Source organism: Prionailurus bengalensis, chromosome B3 (genome assembly GCF_016509475.1).
Source record: "Prionailurus bengalensis isolate Pbe53 chromosome B3, Fcat_Pben_1.1_paternal_pri, whole genome shotgun sequence".
NCBI lineage: Eukaryota > Metazoa > Chordata > Mammalia > Carnivora > Felidae > Prionailurus > Prionailurus bengalensis.
Genome location: NC_057355.1, coordinates 26,360,496 through 26,379,538, shown reverse-complemented (window position 1 = coordinate 26,379,538; position 19,043 = coordinate 26,360,496). Strand labels below are relative to the sequence as shown.

The following is a 19,043-nucleotide window of genomic DNA, read 5'->3' as shown; positions in this document are numbered from 1 at the left end:
TTTAGGTCTTATTCCTGCTACAGCACACACTTCTAAACTAACTACTTGATTCTGATACTTTTACATTTGTATATTTGTCCCCATGTCTAGAACACACTTACAACTCCATCCCTTACCCCAACTCCTCCTCCTCAAGACTCAGCTCAGATATCATTTCTGTGAACACGTTGCCCCTCCCCAACCCACAAAGCCAGGCCCCTGCCCCTTGGTCACTGTGTATTCCCAAATATGCCAGCCTCCATCTCTGTGACATCCAGGTTCCATGGATGGTGTTCAATGCACAGCTTTTCAAGTAATTTTAAATTGATGAAGAGATAGAGCAAGTGGAGAGAAAATGATGGTTAAGTGAAGGGCTGAGCAAAGGGAGGGAAGCAGTCAGACTGTGGGTCAGCTCATGGGATAATTGCTTAGTTATTTAAATGGACACTCAGGATTAGTCCAAACAGATCCATCTTGCCTCTCCTCTCCCTGGTTAATAATATACTTTCAATAAGGAGATTAAAGTCTATCCTCTCACTCCCTCCCCTTGACACACACATGCCCACACATTGCTCCAACTCCAGTACTGACATCTTCATGAAGAATATTCTCACTAACTCAATTGTGCACCAAGAAAACAGAGTGGGGAGGGGGGAAGGAGTATGTCCTTCAGAGCATTTGAAATTTTTGGTTATCTATGTAAACAAAGCATAGCGTATATGTTTGGGGCCTGACAGAACACAAGAGATGGAGGTAAACACCAGCCCAGTGGACACCACCCAGAGACAACCAGGAAAAGATCATGTCTGTCTGCCAACCCCTAAGCATGAGCTCTGGTACACTGACCACCTGCTGTCCAGAGCTTTGTCTCTGCTACTCCACATGCAGGGAAATGGTTTAGTAATTTACTGAGAATCAAACATAAAACACCTAGTTTGATTGCATTTTGTATGTGCTACATACCTTCACTTAGCAGTCTCAGAGACTACACAAGCTCAATTTATTTAAAACAAAATTCAACCTTTCTTTGACCTTCTCAAGAAACCCTGGTGCCCTTAAAGTGTCCCCATTCACTCATTCCTTCAAATCATTTTCTTGATTTAAGGAATATTTGAGGGATAGCACAACTTCTGAAAGACAGATGGGAATCATTTTTGACATTTCTTATACATCACTCCATATCAATTCTATCAGCAAATCCTGTCAATCCGCACTCCAAAATGACTCTGTCCATTTTTTTTTTCCTATGGCTTCAGCCTCTGGCAGAGTCTTCCTTATTTCCTGCCTAGATATGGAAAGCACCCCATAAAAGCTCTTTAATTCCACTTGGAAGCCTGATTTCTTTAAACTATATTTTTTCACAAGGCAGCAGATTCCTAAGCTTAAATCACAGTAGAGGTCCCCAATGCATTTTGTAGAATGCACCTCACTCCCCACATCAGCCTGTGCTTATTTCATTAAAAATACTGAGCTCTGAGCATCTACTCATACCCCTTTTCTTACCCACCCAATGCTGCCTCATTTGCAAAATGACTTAAAGAAGCCATTCTGGCACTACTCCCAGCCTAAAGAGCCCCTCCGATTATTCTCCCATGTTCTTTTTCTTCTCTGTGTCTGAATGCTAACAGATAATAACATTTCCTAAGTTTATATTTAATAGTGTGTATTTATTGACCTTATTAATATTACATAAAGCATTGTGGAAAAAAAATAGGTTCAACTGTAAACAAAAATTATTTCAATAACAAAAATTAGATTAGCAATGTTTAATATTTCCTTATTGGATGTCTATTAAAATACTTATAGTCTATTTGGTCATTCACACTTTTTCAATGCTTTTTTTTATTTAAAAAATTTTTTTTCAACGTTTTTATTTATTTTTGGGACAGAGAGAGACAGAGCATGAACAGGGGAGGGGCAGAGAGAGAGGGAGACACAGAATCGGAAACAGGCTCCAGGCTCTGAGCCATCAGCCCAGAGCCTGACGCGGGGCTCGAACTCACGGACCGCGAGATCGTGACCTGGCTGAAGTCAGACGCTTAACCGACTGCGCCACCCAGGCGCCCCTCAATGCTTTTTTTTAAAAATCACTCTAGTTAAAACATTGTAGGGAAGTGACATCATCAAAATGGCAACTTAGGAGAGTCCGGTGTCTCTCAGAGATCCCACAAAGATCAACAATTAGCTATCCACAAACAAAAACAGCTCTGTTAGAGACCTGGAGTCCACTTAAGAAACTTTAGCAACACAGTGGAACAAACACCTGTGGATAACCACACAGAAAAGATAGGAAGACAGCTTTACTTTGTTGCATCATCCCACCCCCACTCCAGCTGGCATTATTCAGAGCCAAGAGGACACACCCCAGGTAGAAGAGTATCTCTACCAGCGAAGGAAGAGCTAAGTGAATGACCAGCTTCCCTGGCCTTTTGAGGCACCACATAAAGTTCCCACTTCAGTTACACTCAACTGAGACTGGCAATGTTGACACATATGGAGGTGGTGAAGAATAAGGAATAAACATAGGGGCTGCCAGCAGTAGCCACACAGCAGGTGCAAGAGTGATTTACAGTAATCTGCTCTGCAAACTAGTAGGTTTTACTACTGAAGAAACCAAAGGCTAACACAGCCAAAGTGGAAACCCTGCAGATTCTGCCAGCTTTTGCCCCTCAAGTATTCACATTCACCGGTGCCAGCTGGCTGAGTTCCTCTTCACTGTAACCCTGCCAGAGCCCAAGAACTGCAGCTAGCCCCTCCAGCTGTGAATAAGCATCTTCCAGCCTGATCCCTGTCACCAGTCTCTACCACCATGTACCTGTGGTATAACCCAGCAACTACGGTAGTGCACACAGACATCCAAGGCCTCTGTGTTGCCAGTGAGGCCACAGTTGGGCCCAGGCCTTTCCTGGTCCCCACCAGTACATGCAACCAGACTCTGCCACTACACAGTTACCTGCAGCTGTCTCCTACAGCCAGTGTATGCACACCACTGGTTCTGGCCACCACAGCCACCTGCCCTAGTTCCTAGGCACAGACCATGGAGATGCTGCTGAGGACCCAGCAGCCATCACAGCCACTCAGTGAAGTGTTTGCCAAGGACCACACAGTTGTTAGTGCTGTGGAACCCAGTGACTGAGGTGAAGAGACATCATGCCCCTTGGACCGAGGGTCACACATGGTCTGCATTTGGTCCCGTATGCCACTAGACTCAAGGTAATATCACTATCTAGTATACCCCCACCAGTAATTGAAAGGATTCCCTTCCAGAAATCAGTCTAGAATGTCTGAAAGAGGGTACTGTTTCTTCAAACGTGCAGACAACCATTCAAGGCTACAGAGTTCACAAAGAATCAGGGAAACATGACTACGCTGAAGGAATACAGTAAACCACTTTTAAATTACTCCAAAGAAATGGAGATCTAGGAATTGCCCAACAAAGAATTCAAAATAATTGTTCTAAAGATGTTCTGAGAGCTACTGGGGAGCACAGATAAATAATTTAACAATGTCAGGGAAATAATCATGGTCATAATAAGAAGATCAACAAAATATAAAGAAACAAAAATATAAAGAAACAAAGAACTAAAAACAACCAGTGGGGCTGAAAAAGACAATGACTACACGGATTCAATGGAGAGCTTCACAAGCAGACTTGACCAAGAAAAATAGAACATCATTGAGCTAGAAGACAGATCAATTGAAATTATCCCATCAGAGAAGTTAAAAAAGAATGAAAATGAATGAAGAAAACCTATGGAATTTATAGGACACCATCAAGGAAAAAAATATATATCATCATCAGAAAAGAGAAGAGAGGGAGATGGGAGTAGACAGCTTATTTAAAGAAATAAATAAGAATGTCCTAAACCTGGGAAGAGATTTGGATACCGAAGTCCATGAAGCTAGTAGGTCACCCAAAAATTTCAACCCAAAACAATCTTCTCCAAGACAAATTATGACCAAACTGTCTTATATCAAAGACACATAGAATTCTAAAAGCCTTAAGAGAAAAAAAAAATTCTATCATACAAGGGAACCCCCACAAGGCTATCAGTGGATTTTTCAGCAAAGACCTTGCAGGCAAGGAGAGAATGAGATGATACACCTAAAGTACTAAAGCAAAAGAAAAAATGCCAACAAAGAATACTTTACCTGATAAAGTTGTCCTTCAGAAATGAAGGTGTCATAAAGACTTTTCCTAACAAACAAAAGCTGAGGGAGTTCATCACTACTAGTCCTGTCTTATAATAAATGGTGAAGAGAGTTCTTCAAGCTGAAATTAAGGGACACTAATTAGTAACATGAAAACAAATGAAATATGTAACACACTGGTAAAGATAAGTATATAGACAAATTAAGAACACTCTGTAATACTCTTATATGGTGGTATGTTAACCATCAATACTAGTAAAAAGGGTAAAGGACAAAAAGTATTGGGGCACCTGGGTGGCTCAGTCAGTTAAGAGTTCTGCTCTTGATTTTGGCTCAGGTCATGATCTCATAATCTTCAAGCCCCACATCAGACTCTGCACTGACAGTGTGGAGCCTGGTTGGTATTCCACCTCTCTATCTCTCTCTCTCTCTCTCTCTCTCTCTCTCTCTCTCTCTCCCACTCCCCTTTTCATGCTCCCTTTCTCAAAATAAAGAAATAAACTTAAAAAAAGGAAAAAAAGTATTAAAAATAAATATAGTTACAATAATTCATTAATGATACACAATATAAAGAGATAAATTCTGACATTAAAAACAAGTGAGCAAGGTAGAGAATTTGTATATGATTGAGAATAAATTTTTATCAGCATAAAATAGATTGTGATATTCATAAGTTTTTAAAAAATTTTCTACACTTTATTTTTGAGAGAGAGAGAGAGAGAGAGACAGAGAACAAGTGGGGGAGGGGGGAGAGAGAGAAAGACAGAGAGAGAGAGACAGAATCCAAATCAGGCTCCATGCTCTGAGCTGTCAGCACAGAGCCCCACGCGGGGCTCAAACTCACAAACCGTGAGATCATGACCTGAGCCAAAGTCAGACGTGTAACCAAATGAGCCACCCAGGTGCCCCTATTCATATGATCTTTTATGGAAGCCTCATGTAAATATCATTTCACAAAGGAAGACAACAAGAGAGAGGAAAGGAACAAGGGAACTACCAAACAGCAAGGAAACAATTAATAGAATAGCATTAGTAAGTTCTTATCTGTCAATGTAAGTGGATTAAATTTTCCAATCAAAAGACATAGCGTGGCCAGAGGGATAACAAAACTAGACCCAATTACATATAACCTACAAGAGATTCAATTTAGTTTTAAGGACATACATGGGCTCCAAGTTAATAGATAGAAAAAGATATTCCATGCAAATGGACATGAAAAGAGAGCAGCAGTAGCTACACTTATATAGGACAAAATAAATTTTAAGCCAAAAAAAGATAAAAATAGATAAAGAAGGTCATTATATAATTTTAAAGAGGTCAATTCATCAAGAAGATAACAATCAGAAATATATATGCACTCAACATGGAAAACCTACACGTAATACGAAATGTAAAACCTAAATTGAATACTAACAGATCTGAAAGGAGAAACACACAATACGATACCTCACTTTCAACAATGAATAGTTCTTTGAGACAGAAAATCAACAAGGAAACATTGAACTTGAACCATACTTCAGACCAAATGGACCTGACAGACATAAATAACTATTTTCCAACATATTGGATAATCTTGAAGAGATAAATAAATTCCTAGAAACATACAACCTACCAACACTGAATCAGAAAGAAATAGAAAATCTAAACAGATGAATAATGAGTAAGGAGATTGGATCAGCAATTAAAAACTTCCAAAATAGAAAAGCCCAGGACCTTACAGTTTCAGTGGTAAAATCTTCTAATATTTAAAGAATTAACACCAAACCTTCTCAAACTTTTCCAAATAATGAAGAGGAGGGAAGACTCCAAAATTTATTTTACAAGACCAGCATTACCCTGATACCAACACTGGACAATGACACTATAAGAGAAGAAAACTGAAGATCAATTCCCCTGGTAAATACAGATGCAAAAATTCACAATAAAATATTAGCAACTTGAATTCAACATTATATTTAATGACCACTGTATGGAACCACAGAAGACCTGAATAGCCAAAGCAAACTTGAAAAAAAGAAAGCAAAGCTGGAGGCATCACAATTCCAGACTTTAAGTTATATTACAAACCTTTAGCAATCAAAATAGTGTGGTACTGGCACAAAAGTAGACACATAGATCAACAGAACAGTTATAAAATCCAGATAAACCCAAAAACATATGGTCAATTAATGTTCAACAAAGAAGAAAAGAATATCTAATGGAAAAATGACTATATCTTCAACAAATGGTGTTAAGAAAACTGTACAGCTACATGCAAAATAATGAAACCACTTTATTATATTATGCACACAAATAAATTCTAAGTGGATTAAAGACATAAATGTGGGACCTGAAACCATAAAAATCCTAGAAGAGAATACAGGAAGTAACTTCTTTGACATTGGCCACAGCAAATTCTTTCTAGATATGTCTCCTGAAGCAAGGGAAACAAAACCAAAAATAAACTATTGGGATACATAAAAATAAAAAGTTTCTGCACAGTGAAGGAAATAATAAACAAAACTAAAACAAAACCTACAGAATGGGAGAAGATATTTGCAAATGACATATCTGATTAAGGGTTAGTATCCAAAAATCTATAAAGAACTTATAAAGATCAACATCCAAAAATGAATAACACAATTTAAAAATGGCAGAATACACGGATAGACATTTTTCCAAAGAAGACATACAGATGGCCAGCAGACACATGAGAAGATGCCCAAATCACTCATCATCAGGGAAATGCAAATCAAAACCACAATGAAAATCACCTCACACCTGTCAGCATGGCTAAAATCAACAACACAAGAAACAACAGGTGTTAGTGCGGATGTGGAGAAAGGGGAACCCTCTTGCACTCTTGGTGGAAATGCAAACTGGTGCAGGTACTGTAGAAAATAGTATGGAGGCTCCTCTAAAGTTAAAACTGAAACTCCCTATGATCCAACAATTATACTACTGGGTATTTACTCAAAGAATACAAAAATACTAATTCAACGGTATGCATGCACTCCAATGTTTATAGCAGCAATCTACAATAGCCAAATTATGGAAGCAACCAAAGTCTCCAACAGCTGATGAACCGATAAAGAATATGTGGTACATATACAATGGAATACTACTCAGCCATCACAAAAGAATGAACATTTGCCATTGCAACGACACAGATGGAACTAGAGAGTATTATGCTAAGTGAAATAAGTCAGTCAGAGAAAGAAAAAAACCATATGATTTCACTCATATGTGGAATTCAAGAAATAAAACAAATGAACAAAGGGAAGAAAAGAGAGGGAGAGGCAAATCAAGAAACAGTCTCTTAGAGAACAAACTGATGATTACCAGAATGGAGTTGGGTAGGAAGATAAGTTAAATAGGTGATGGGGATTAAAAAGTACACTCATTGTGATGAGCACTGGGTGATGTATGGAAGTGTTCAATCACTGTATTGTACACCTGAAACTAATATTGCACTGTATTTTAACTAACTAGAATTTAAGTAAAAACTAAAAATAAAGTACCATACACCATGATCAAGCAGGATTTATTCCTGGGATTCAAGGATGTTTCAATGTACACCAATCAATAAATATGAAACACCATATTAATAGAATCAAACATGAAAATGATATGATCATCTCAATAGATGCAGAAAAAGTATTTGACAAAATACAACATCCTTTCATGATAAGAAACACCGAACAAATTGAGTATAAAAGGAACATAACTCAACACAAAGAGGCCATATGACAAGCCTATAGCTAACATTATACTCAATGATTAGTTTGAAAGCTTTTCCTCTAAGATCAGGAAAAAGGCAATAGTGCCCACTCTGACCTCTCCTATTCAATGTAACACTGGATGTACTGGCCAGAGAAATCAGTGAAGAAAAATAAATAAAAAGAATCTAAATTGGAAGTAAAGAAGTAAAACTGTCTTTGTTTGCAGACCATATGATCTTATATTGAAAGAATCCTAGAAACTCACTAACCAAGAAACTGTTAGAACTAACAAATTAAGTAAAGTTGCAGGGTACAACACCAACACATAACAATTAGTTGTTTTTCTCTACACTAACAATGAAACATCTGGTAATGAAATAAAGAAAATAATTCCATTTACATTGGCATCCAAAAACAATAAAAGATTTAATAAATTTAACCAAGGAGATGAGAGGTCTGTATGCGGAAAACTACATGACTCTGATGAAAGAAACTGAATGAAGAAAATACAAACACAAATCCTGTGTTCATGAATCAGAAGAATCAATATTGTTAAAATATCCATATTACCCAAAGCCATCTATAGATTCAATGCAACCCCTGTCAGAATTCTAATGACATTGTTCACAGTAGTAGAAATAACAATCCTAAACTTCATATGGAACCACAAAAGACCATAAATAGCCAAAGCAGTCTTAAGAAAGATGAACAGAGCTGGAGGCATCACACTTTCAGATTTCAACTATATTATGAAGCTGTAATAATCAAAGCAGTATGGTATTGTCTTAAGTACAAACACACGGACCTATAGTACAGTATCAAGAGCCCAGAAATAAACTCTCATGTATACAACCAATCAATGCTTGACAAAGGAGCCAAATAAACTATCAGGAACAAACAGTCTCTTCAATAGTTTTGGGAAAACTGGACAACCACATGCAGAAGAATGAAACTGGAAACCTATGTTGTACCACTCACAAAAAATAACTTGAAATGGACTGAAGATTTAAATATAAGACCTGAAGCCACAAAACTCCTAGAAGAAAACATATGGAAAAGCTCCCCAAAAATCTTCTGCAAATCAAAATAAATAATCATCAGTATGAAAAGGCAACACTGGAATTGAGGAAAAAATTTGCAAATCACATATGTGATAAGGGATTAGTTTCCAAAATATATAAAGAACTCATATAATTCAATACCAAAAAAAAAAAATCTAAATTTTAAAAATGTGCCAAGGCACTGAAAGGATGGTTTTCCAAACAAGACACAAATGGTTAACAGAAACATGAAAAGGTGCTCAATTATCACTATCAATCAGGGAAATGTGAACCAAAATCATAATGAGATATAGCCTCACAGCTGTCAGAATGGCTATCACCAGAAAAACAAGAGATTAAAAGTGTTGACAAGGATGTGGAGAAAAGAGAACCCTTATACACCGTTAGTGGGAACACAAACTGGTATAGCCACTATGGAAACAGTATGAAGGTTCCTCAAAAAATTAAAAATAGAACTACCATATGATCCAATAATCTCATGTCTCAGTATACATCCTAAGGAAATAAAACTCAGATCTCAAAGAGGTATCTGCATTCCCATATTCAGTGCAACATTATTCACAGTAGCCAAGACATGGAAACAATCTAAGTGTCTTTCTATGGATAAATGGATAAAGAAAATGTGGTATATATGTAAAATGAGAAACACAGAATACTGTATTACATACTTCAAAGTTGCTAAGAAAGTAGATCTTAAATGTTCTCACCAAAAAAAAGGGGGGGGGGATAATTATGTGATATGATGGAGGTGTTAGATAATGCTAAGGTAATAATCATTTTACAATATATAAGTGTATCAAATAAACATGTTCTACACATGGAAAATTAGATCTCAGAAAATCTGGAAAATAAATATATAAGTAAAATACCGTAGCATAAATGTTTTAACTATCGTCAAACTATTTTAAAATGTTATTGAAGTCTGAGGATTCCTGGCATCCTCGGACCGTCATCTTTTCTTCATCCCTATTGGCTTACATGCTGTATGTGCAACTATGATCAGGGACAGTGGACAAAGATGAGCACTAAAATAATGTTTCTGCTTCTCTGAAACCAGGCTTATTTGCAATGGAACTTTCCATGATGATCTAAATGTCCTACATCTATTCTGGCCAATACTGAAGCCACTCCACATCCAGCCATTGGCCTCTTGACATAGGCAAGTATGACTAAGGAACTGAATTTTAAATTTTATTTAGTTTAACATGCACTATGTGTCTATTGGCTACTATGTTGGACACCACAGAGTATTGAAAACAAAACAAAACAAAACAAAACAAAACACAAAAAAACTGATTACCCCAGGCCACTTGGGAAATAATTTTCAGCACAGATGACTCTGCCACTTTTTCCTTCTCTATAAGCATCAGGCAAATTCCTAATTATTTTCAAGGTAAATACAGAAATCCTCACTGCATTGGCCATATTACCGAGGCAATGACCCCCTTGAATTTAACACTACCGAAGGTACTTGACTAATATTTATGGACAATCTCAAATTCAAAGCATGGAGAGAGTATGCATGGGATGAGATCATCAATTTCAGAATGCTAAAGGACCGTAATCTTAGTTGACAATAGGAGGGCCGGTTATTTACTTTTCTCCAGGTGAAGGGAGGGAAGGACTTTTTCAGCATCCCCTTGATAATAAGTCAGCACTCTGGTGACCCAGTGATTTGGTGATAGATGCAAGCTAACTACAAGCTAGGGAAAGAGTGGGTCTAAGGATGGATTTTTTGGCTCTGAGCAACCTCAGGTCTATTGCAGATGTGCCAGCTGCATTTCCACGGGAACACATTCCAGAAATGCAACAGTCTATTTTCCTTAAAAGTGTTTCCATAAAACCAGTGCTTTACTCTAATCTGATAAAGTAACAGGGTACTGAGGAACTCTATCCTAAATTGGCATGGCACCATCTGCTGGACATTATTTTCACACATGTTGGCCAAAAAGAGTGCATAGAAGCAACATAACTTCTTAAATATTATATTGAAATAGATATAGGCAGGTGGATTTGGCATTTGAGCTCTAGTGATAGTGTAATTCCTCAGCTATCAACAGGTAAAATGATGGTATTAAATTCTTAGGGTGCTATGAGTTTGTTTCTGAAGCACCCAGCACATAATAAAGGCCACATATGTTTCTGAAAAGTAATTAACAGCCCAGCATAGGTAGTTCTTTTCAGACACTACTGAAGCCTGAACCTTATCTTTGTGAGGCTGGGGGCCTGGAGCCAAGACCCTATCCAGCAGCTGCCTGGGGCTTTCTACCCAGAGCCTCCCAACCACCACTTCCAAAGAGTGGTCACTAGAAATTCCTGGAAATCTTATAAAGATGTGGCTCTTAGCTTGCAGGTGGCTCATTTCCAAGAAGGTCCCTGCGTATATAAGAAAGCCAAGAGTGGCACCAGAAGCCTAGGTTCTCTCTCACTAGGAGAGAATGTCTGACAGCCTTTGTGAGGTCAGAACCTCAGAAGACAAAAATGTGCTAGAGGTGGCCCATTTGCAAAGGATGAAGTGGTCCTTCATGAAATGTGTGCCTCAGTCTGAAAGTCCAGACTGACTAGATTGAATTGACCCAGAATAATTCCAGTCATGTTTTCAAACCAAACATGCAAGAAATATGTATTAATATGTCCTCACTTGTGTCCCACAAGTACACATTGTTAGCCAAACATCAACTTGAATCTTTACAAACTGGCAGAAACCTAAGCACTGAGCATGTTTATGAAAGAGAAATTCTGTAGGTCTCTTTTCTCAGTCCCTCAAAGTAAGTTCTGAGAAGTGAGATAGCCAGACTGAGAGAAGAAGTCCCATGCATTCCATTATCACTGTTCAAGGGCCAGCCCAGGTGCTAGTTGCAGGGACCAAGATCACTCTGGGTGCCATAAATCACAGAGTATCTGCAAGGTGAGTCAGGGTGACAACAGGCTGATGAAGAACAGGAGGCTTCAGGAAGAAGTTTTGGAGAAGTCTCAGGTTTCTATGACTGAAGATACTGAGCGAGGATATGGGTGTGTGCTTGGTGGGTGACGGAGATCAGAGAGGTGGTGTGCAGGACAGCTTGCACATCCCCAAATTTAGAAACAAAGATCATTCTCAGCCAAGTCAGTGCAGGAGCTGTTCTATGAGAGTGATTTCTCAAAGGGAAAGAAGAAACTCGATGTGACTACAAACCTCAGGATGAGTCAACTTTTAGACACTGGTTGCTAATTACTTCTCCTGTAGCAAAAAGGGGCAGTACTCCATTTTCATCCTTGCATATAAGATGTCAGGGAGGAAGTGATAGAAATGATAGAGATGATCTCTACTCCCACTGCTGGTGAAAAGGAAATTGCTGCAGATTTTCTAGAGAACAACTTGAAATTGGGTATCAAAAGCCTTATCTTTTGGCCAATTCTTGGAATTTATCACAAAGATACAATTATAAGCTTGCATGGCAGTGTTGTTTATTACATGGAAAAAAATGGAAATGACAGGAATTTTTGTTAGACACCATATAATGACAGGATATTCACATGATGGAATGTGATGGACCATGAGGTTTCAGAATGATGTTTAGTGACAGGGCAGGGGAGAAGTTTCCACTATATTTCAAATTATAAAAGCTGCTTACAAAATAGTTTTCAGAGAATGAGAACACTCAAAAACTATAGCAAAGTGTGTAATGATGCACACAGATATACAGAGGTGTACATGTGTGCTTACACACATAAACACAGGTACATGATACACACCAAACCTTTAACATTGATTCTCTTTGGCCTGAGAGTTATCAGAACTAATTTCCATATCTGGCGATATTCTATGTTTCACATATTTTTAATTCATATGTAATCTTTGTTATTAAAATAAGTGTTAACTTAAAAATTGCAAGATTTAGCCAATACATCTGTCGGTATCATGAAAGACATTTTAGATAGACACTGGTGTGTGCACGTGTGTATAAAAATGGATATATAGATGCTTGTATGTGTATATAGGCACACATACACATTATCAGTGCCCTGTTAAAAACTTCTAATTATAAATGCATAATTTACTTTAAATATATTTTCCACAAGTCAAACACATATAACATACATATAACTTCCTTCAAGTTACTTGTACTATCACTTAACGGATGCCGCCAATCACTATGCAAAAATGTGATTATGCTGCCTCCCAGTGGCCATTCCAAGAATAAGTGTATATATTACCAGTTATCCAACTTTCTCAGACCCTAGAGCTACACAATTTAGGAAGAAAGAAAATGAAAAACAACAATAAAAATCACTCTAAGAGATATTGGATTCATGAGTACTAAATGATACAGTTAGGACTTGAGCTTAAGTCAGCCTAACCCTAAGGTGCATGCTCTTTTCACTACATCATAGTCCCTTAATTCAAAGCAGTGCTTTCTACTGATGAAAATGTAAATGGAGTGTTAGCATTCATAAAGATATGCTGTTCTATTAAGAGAAGTGCTTTAAAACACATGTAATAAAGATGGTTATGAGATCTGTTTGTGCAGTAAACTTTGAGGAGAGTTTATTATTTTAAGGAATGGATGATAGATCTTCCATGATGCATGTAAAGAAGTATTTTAAAACAATGGTAATAACTAAACTTAAAAGTTCTGTACTCATTTGTTAGGAAAAGATCAGTGTGGGTTTTTTTTTTTTTTTTTTTTACTGTTTATTTATTTTTGAGAGAGAGAGACAGTGCATGAGCCAGGGAGGAGCAGAGAGAGATGGAAACAGAATCTGAAGCAGGCTCCAGGCTCTGAGCTGTCAGCACAAAGCCAGATGCAGGGCTCAAATCCATGAATCTTGAGAGATCATGACCTGAACCAACATCAGACACTGGTGCCCTGGTGTGTGGGTGTGGTTTTTTTTTTTTTTTAAGTGAAGACATGTGTTTGTCATTTTTAAATGCATTTAGGGTAGTTTTAAAACACATGTAATGAAGATCTTTATAAAAGTTGTAAAAAATATGAGTTTCTCAAAATAAAAATAGCACAGGTAAATACATATTGTGTAAAGGTGACCATGCAGAGTGGAATGCAGTACATGACTCTGTCCAGTGCTTTCACTACATCAGTGCATTCTATGACCCCCAGTAGCACAATACTCAGCACAGTAAAATGTCTCTTATTACAGGCAAACGCACGGTGATCTTGGGTGGAATGACAGCCAGGTTTTCAGAGACAGGCAGAAGTCTGTGGTACTAGCAGAGTCTGCCTTGTAGTAAGTTCTTTCTTGCTTATGGTTTCCTACACAAGAAACTAAGAGAGACTTGCTCTTCTGCCAGAGCCCAAAGACTAGGAAAATATGCCCTACAGTGGGCCTCACTGTGCATCTCCCAAGAGTTTGAACTATTGGAAGATGTGGGAGAGGGACATCTGGGTGGCTCAGTTGGTTGAGTGTCCGACTTTGGCTCAGGTCACAATCTCATGGTTCGTAGGTTCAAGCCCTGCCTCTGGCTCTATGCTGACAGCTCAAAGCCTGGATCCTGCTTCAGTGTCTGTCTTCATTTCTCTCTCTCTGCCCCTCCTCTGCTCATGCTCTCTCTCTCTCTCTTTCTCTCTCTCTCTCTCTCTCAAATATAAATAAACATTAAAAAAATTTTAAAAATAAGATGTGGGGGACAGGGAGATGAGAGTAGGTCATTGTCTTCCAATTTATGTGCTCATAAAAGAACATGGATCACCAGATTTGGCATGCTCCCTGAGAGACGTGGTAGTCCTATATCACATGGGCTTGCTGGGTAATGGAATTGGGACATGCTACAAGTGAGGACAACCACAAGTTCTACCCAGGAAATAGAACAATTAGCAAGGCTGGCCAGAAGGACAAGTCATTCAGTCCCTAGATAGACTAATGTCAAGCTCTGGGCTCTGCACCTCTTCTCTCTTCAGCCCTGCAAGGGAAGGCCCAGGAAAACTGCTGCACTGAGGTTCCCTTTGAGGATTCCTGGCCACTTGTCTAATGTCTGAAGTACAACTCTAGGGATGATTCTATAAAATGTATCACTCTGTTTGCCAAAAGACTGTCCTCAAACAAATTGTTTAGTACTCTATTAAGTGTCCTCTCCTTGAGGGTCCAACAGGAAATATTTGTTTGTACTCTATGGAATTACCCTGAGCAGCTGATGATTTTTACCTTTACATCCTATAAACAGATGACCCATTGGTGGTAGAAAGTTCTTTAGAACCAAAATTGACAATGACTTCCAGGCAAACACCTAAGGTTTTTGGCACACATTTGGGGAGTGTGTATCTCAGAATACTACTTTACTATTCAAATGATATCTGGACCATGGAGAAGATTTTACACAAAAACCATAATCTGCATGGAGTTATTTTTAGAGGTTGGTAACAGTACTTTATTAGATATTTGTCTCAGTGCATCACAGGAACCCTAATTTGTTCTACACTTTCATATTTCATCCTTTTCACTAGGTCTCAAGTTTGAACAAAAATGTAAAAAAAATATAGTTTTAGCTGGAAAATGTACTAAATTTTTTATATTCCTTCCAATGTTTGGTATCATAAGTAACATAATAATAGAAATCTTTCCCCTTAAAGCTTAGTCTATATTTCTAATTATTTCCTTAAGATGGACATTACATGGGAATTCCTGGATCTAAGTATATCATTGGTTTTGCAAGGCTTGACAGGGGTGACCCAAGTGCTAACCAGAAAAGCTGTAACAACAAAGGGGTGGGGGCACTGAGACACCACTGGCCTTTTGATTGGTCACATCACACTGTCTTTGCCAAATCAATAGGTAAAATGCCATCAAATTATAGCTATAGTTCTTTCACATTAAAATTCATAACACTTTCAACTGGAACTATTTCCACATTCCAAATGTATATGACTGGAAGAGAAAACTCATTATCAACTTTGAAAATCATTAGCAGACTTCCTCTACATAAACAATGAAAAATTCTACTGCTGACAAGTTGCTCTGGTTCTCACTGTCCTCCTTCTGTGGATGACATTTGACAAGAGTAAGAAAAAGGCTATTATATGTTAAGTAATGTTGCAACCCTCCAATTTTCAAATGTGGTGGATTAAACAAGGAAATTGCTAAGCCTGAATTCAAATTCCTGCTGCCTTTCTCACTAGCTATGTGACCTTGGGCTGATTATCAAACCTTTCTGAGCCTTGTTCCCTTTTTTGGTTAATGGAAATGGTGTCACCTAGTGGCCATGCTGTTTGAGGACTGAAGGACCTGTGAATTTGCCAGGTACACAGACACTCAGTAAGAGGCCCTTCTGCTACCTCTTCCCCCTCTAAACAAGGAGCCTACCTCACCACCCTGTTTGAGCAATCATAGTCTTGGATCCAAATATAATCTTTTAGTGATACAAACCAGATGTGAACCACGGACAATAACCTGTGAGGACTAGGGATATTTTTATTCTATGAACAGAGTGAAGGTGCACAGCAGGCTCACATGGTGTCCCCACATTAACGGCATCTAATCATTCATCCCAACTGGCATCTTCCAAGATCTGGGACTCTTCACACCTACCCTCTGCTCACAAGGCTAAACAAAGTACCCTTAGATTCACTGCACAGACTACCTTTTACAAGAATGATGACCAAGGACTAATTTTCACCACTTGAGATATTTTGTAGCTTTTCAACATACTTCTCTGCATGGAAAAGGCACTGTCCTGGGGCACTGATGTTCACAATGCATGCTTCATCCATGGGCATAACATGTTCAAGATCAATGTAGGGAAAAGGAAAGAGTGAGAAATGGAACAAAATGCTATGGTATGTATTACAAGCTCATTTACCAAAATCCTTATTGGACTGTTATATAAAAAAATTGCTGTCAAATAGGTTTGGGACACAATGTATCAAACATTCCTCAGGACATATGTTAGGACATGCAGCCTCAGAAGATGACAGCATCAATGTTATTTCCACTATGATGACTTCTTTTAAATATGAAGTTTATTGTGAAGAATTCTAAGTAAGGAATTTCAATAATTCTCATATAAATACATGCTGTTTTTAAAATTTTATTTAGCTTTAGTGCTTTTTAATTCTTTTGACTTCAAATAATCTTTTCTTGAAAAATACTTAGGCCCACCATGGAAACTGAAAAGCTATGAAAGAGACTTTCTTGCCAGTCAATTTATTGATTTACTCAGATGCAATGAATAATTCAGAACAACAACAACAAAAATGACTACTGATCATTTTAAATTAGGAATACTAAAATTTAACCTCAGCATTGGAATGTTATCAGAGCCTATGAGAAATGGGCTTTTACAATTTACAAGAGTGCACAACTGCAATAAGAAAGGACCCCCATAGAGGGTTTTAAATAAAAATTTTATAAAATAAAATCTCCCTAGCTTACATTATTCTGGGTCACTCTCTCAAAGATGTTTTCGATCTTGAACCAAATAAACAAGTGGACCGATAGCAAACACATGGGCCTATAGCATTTCAAGGAAATAAGCTATATGGACATCAGTATGGGCAGGTCAAAAAGTAAAAATCACCCAAAGCACGCATATGCGCGCACACACAGCAATTTTTGAACTCAATAGGCTGTGGGACCCTTGGGGCGAGACTGGTGGCTACGTTTGCCCTGCAATGCGCCCCTGGCCAGACACGCTGCCACACCCCCCCCCCTCCCCGCCCCACCCACCACTCAACCTCAAGCGCTGCACCAGGGTCTGGGCTAAGCCATCGCCACAGTGCTGTGCGCGCCCTCTCCCCACGCTGTGCCGGCTCACCGCATGGTGTAGAGCAGCGTGCCATCGTCCTCCAGCCTCAGCAGCTTGTTGGGCGTGGTCATATTGTGGGCGATGGACTTCTTCCCGTTGTGAAAGAATGTGTCTGGGGTCCAGATTTTGCTGGCGAGAAGATTGTTGAGAGGGAGGCGCTGCATGGGCCCTTTAAACCGAAGCCTTTCATCTTTCCAGCTTTGTCGGAAAAACACATCTATGGTATATTCCTAATGCAAAGGAAGGCAACCAGGTGATGCCTTAGTAGAGAAGGCCCTTAGGGGAGCTGGTTCAGTGCCTATTTAGAATGATCTGGGCGGGGCCATGCCCTGAGACCTACCATTTCCGTGTCGGATACTGGGCCAAAGCTGGTAACGTAGATGTCCGTCCGCACCTGAGTGATTCGCTCTGAAACACAGACACAGGTTCCTGCCTAGGCACCGAGCTCACATGGAACCACCCGTCATAGCGTATTTATGTCCTTAGTCCTGTAACCAATTCATTCTTGGCAATCAGAGGGCTTTTATAATGTGTTTTTTAAATTTGGAGGACTAGACTAACACCAAATGAAATCAAACTGCTCCAAATTATAGCAGGAACTAACATATCCATCATGTAAGGAAAGGGTCTTAGCTCTCATTACACTTCTTGCCCCTTTGGGGGCAGTCGTGAACAGAGCAGAGAGGGATCCTGGTTCTTTGGCCTTGATTGGTCTTTAGTTTCCTCCTCCGTAAACCTGGAACAGTAATTCCAACCTCACAGTGCCTAACCTCACTCTCCTACAAACAGCTGCTTTCCAAAGGGTTAGGCAATTGTGATGAGGGGATAAGATTTAAAAGAATCTCTAATCAAAACTGCAGTACTAGGTGTTCTCTGAGGAAAGGATGTGTGACTTGGGACAAGACCACTTGAAAAGGAAGACCCACTTCCTTATATGTCACCTTATATGTCATTTTGAATTGTTAGAAATTTCTATCATGAGAGACTATTATAACAATTAAAATTATTAAAATATATATGGCAATAAAAGTAGCTAATAATATTGAGGGGAAATTTGTGTATGTGTTCCTTGGGCATCACCTTGCAACACCCTGTGGTCATGAATGAGGACAATAGACTATACTACAGTCCACCATTAATAACCCCAAACCACTGGATGGTATCACCACTGACTCAGAGCTTCAGGGGGCAGGGCTTTTTCTCCCTGCATCTCATTGTGTGGTAACCATATATGTTACCACATACCAAATACATGGTGTGTATTTATATGTGTGCAGGTGTACTTCTTAACTTAAGGTATGGTGCTGTGTGCTTTCGGCACCTGTCTTCCCACTGAGATGCCTGCCCCAGCAGGCAGCCCCTTTGGCTCTATGTGGTGTCCTAAGGATCCTGCTCCACAGGAGTGTGACACAT

The 19,043-nt window shown here is 38.9% G+C and overlaps 2 protein-coding genes across 2 annotated transcripts in view; one reads left to right on the top strand and one right to left on the bottom strand.

Moving 5' to 3' along the window:
• GABRB3 (gamma-aminobutyric acid type A receptor subunit beta3) overlaps positions 1 to 19,043 on the top strand; it is a 474,786-nt gene that overhangs the window by 38,397 nt on the left and 417,346 nt on the right. The window lies entirely within an intron of this gene.
• The window catches only part of GABRA5 (gamma-aminobutyric acid type A receptor subunit alpha5), an 81,709-nt gene that overhangs the window by 47,089 nt on the left and 15,577 nt on the right, over positions 1 to 19,043 (bottom strand). Inside the window, exons 4-5 of the mRNA XM_043554900.1 lie at positions 17,971 to 18,038; positions 17,640 to 17,860 (exon numbers count right to left, since the gene is read on the bottom strand). Of these exons, the coding sequence (XP_043410835.1) occupies positions 17,640 to 17,860; positions 17,971 to 18,038 (289 nt within the window). The remainder of the gene's footprint in view (positions 1 to 17,639; positions 17,861 to 17,970; positions 18,039 to 19,043) is intronic.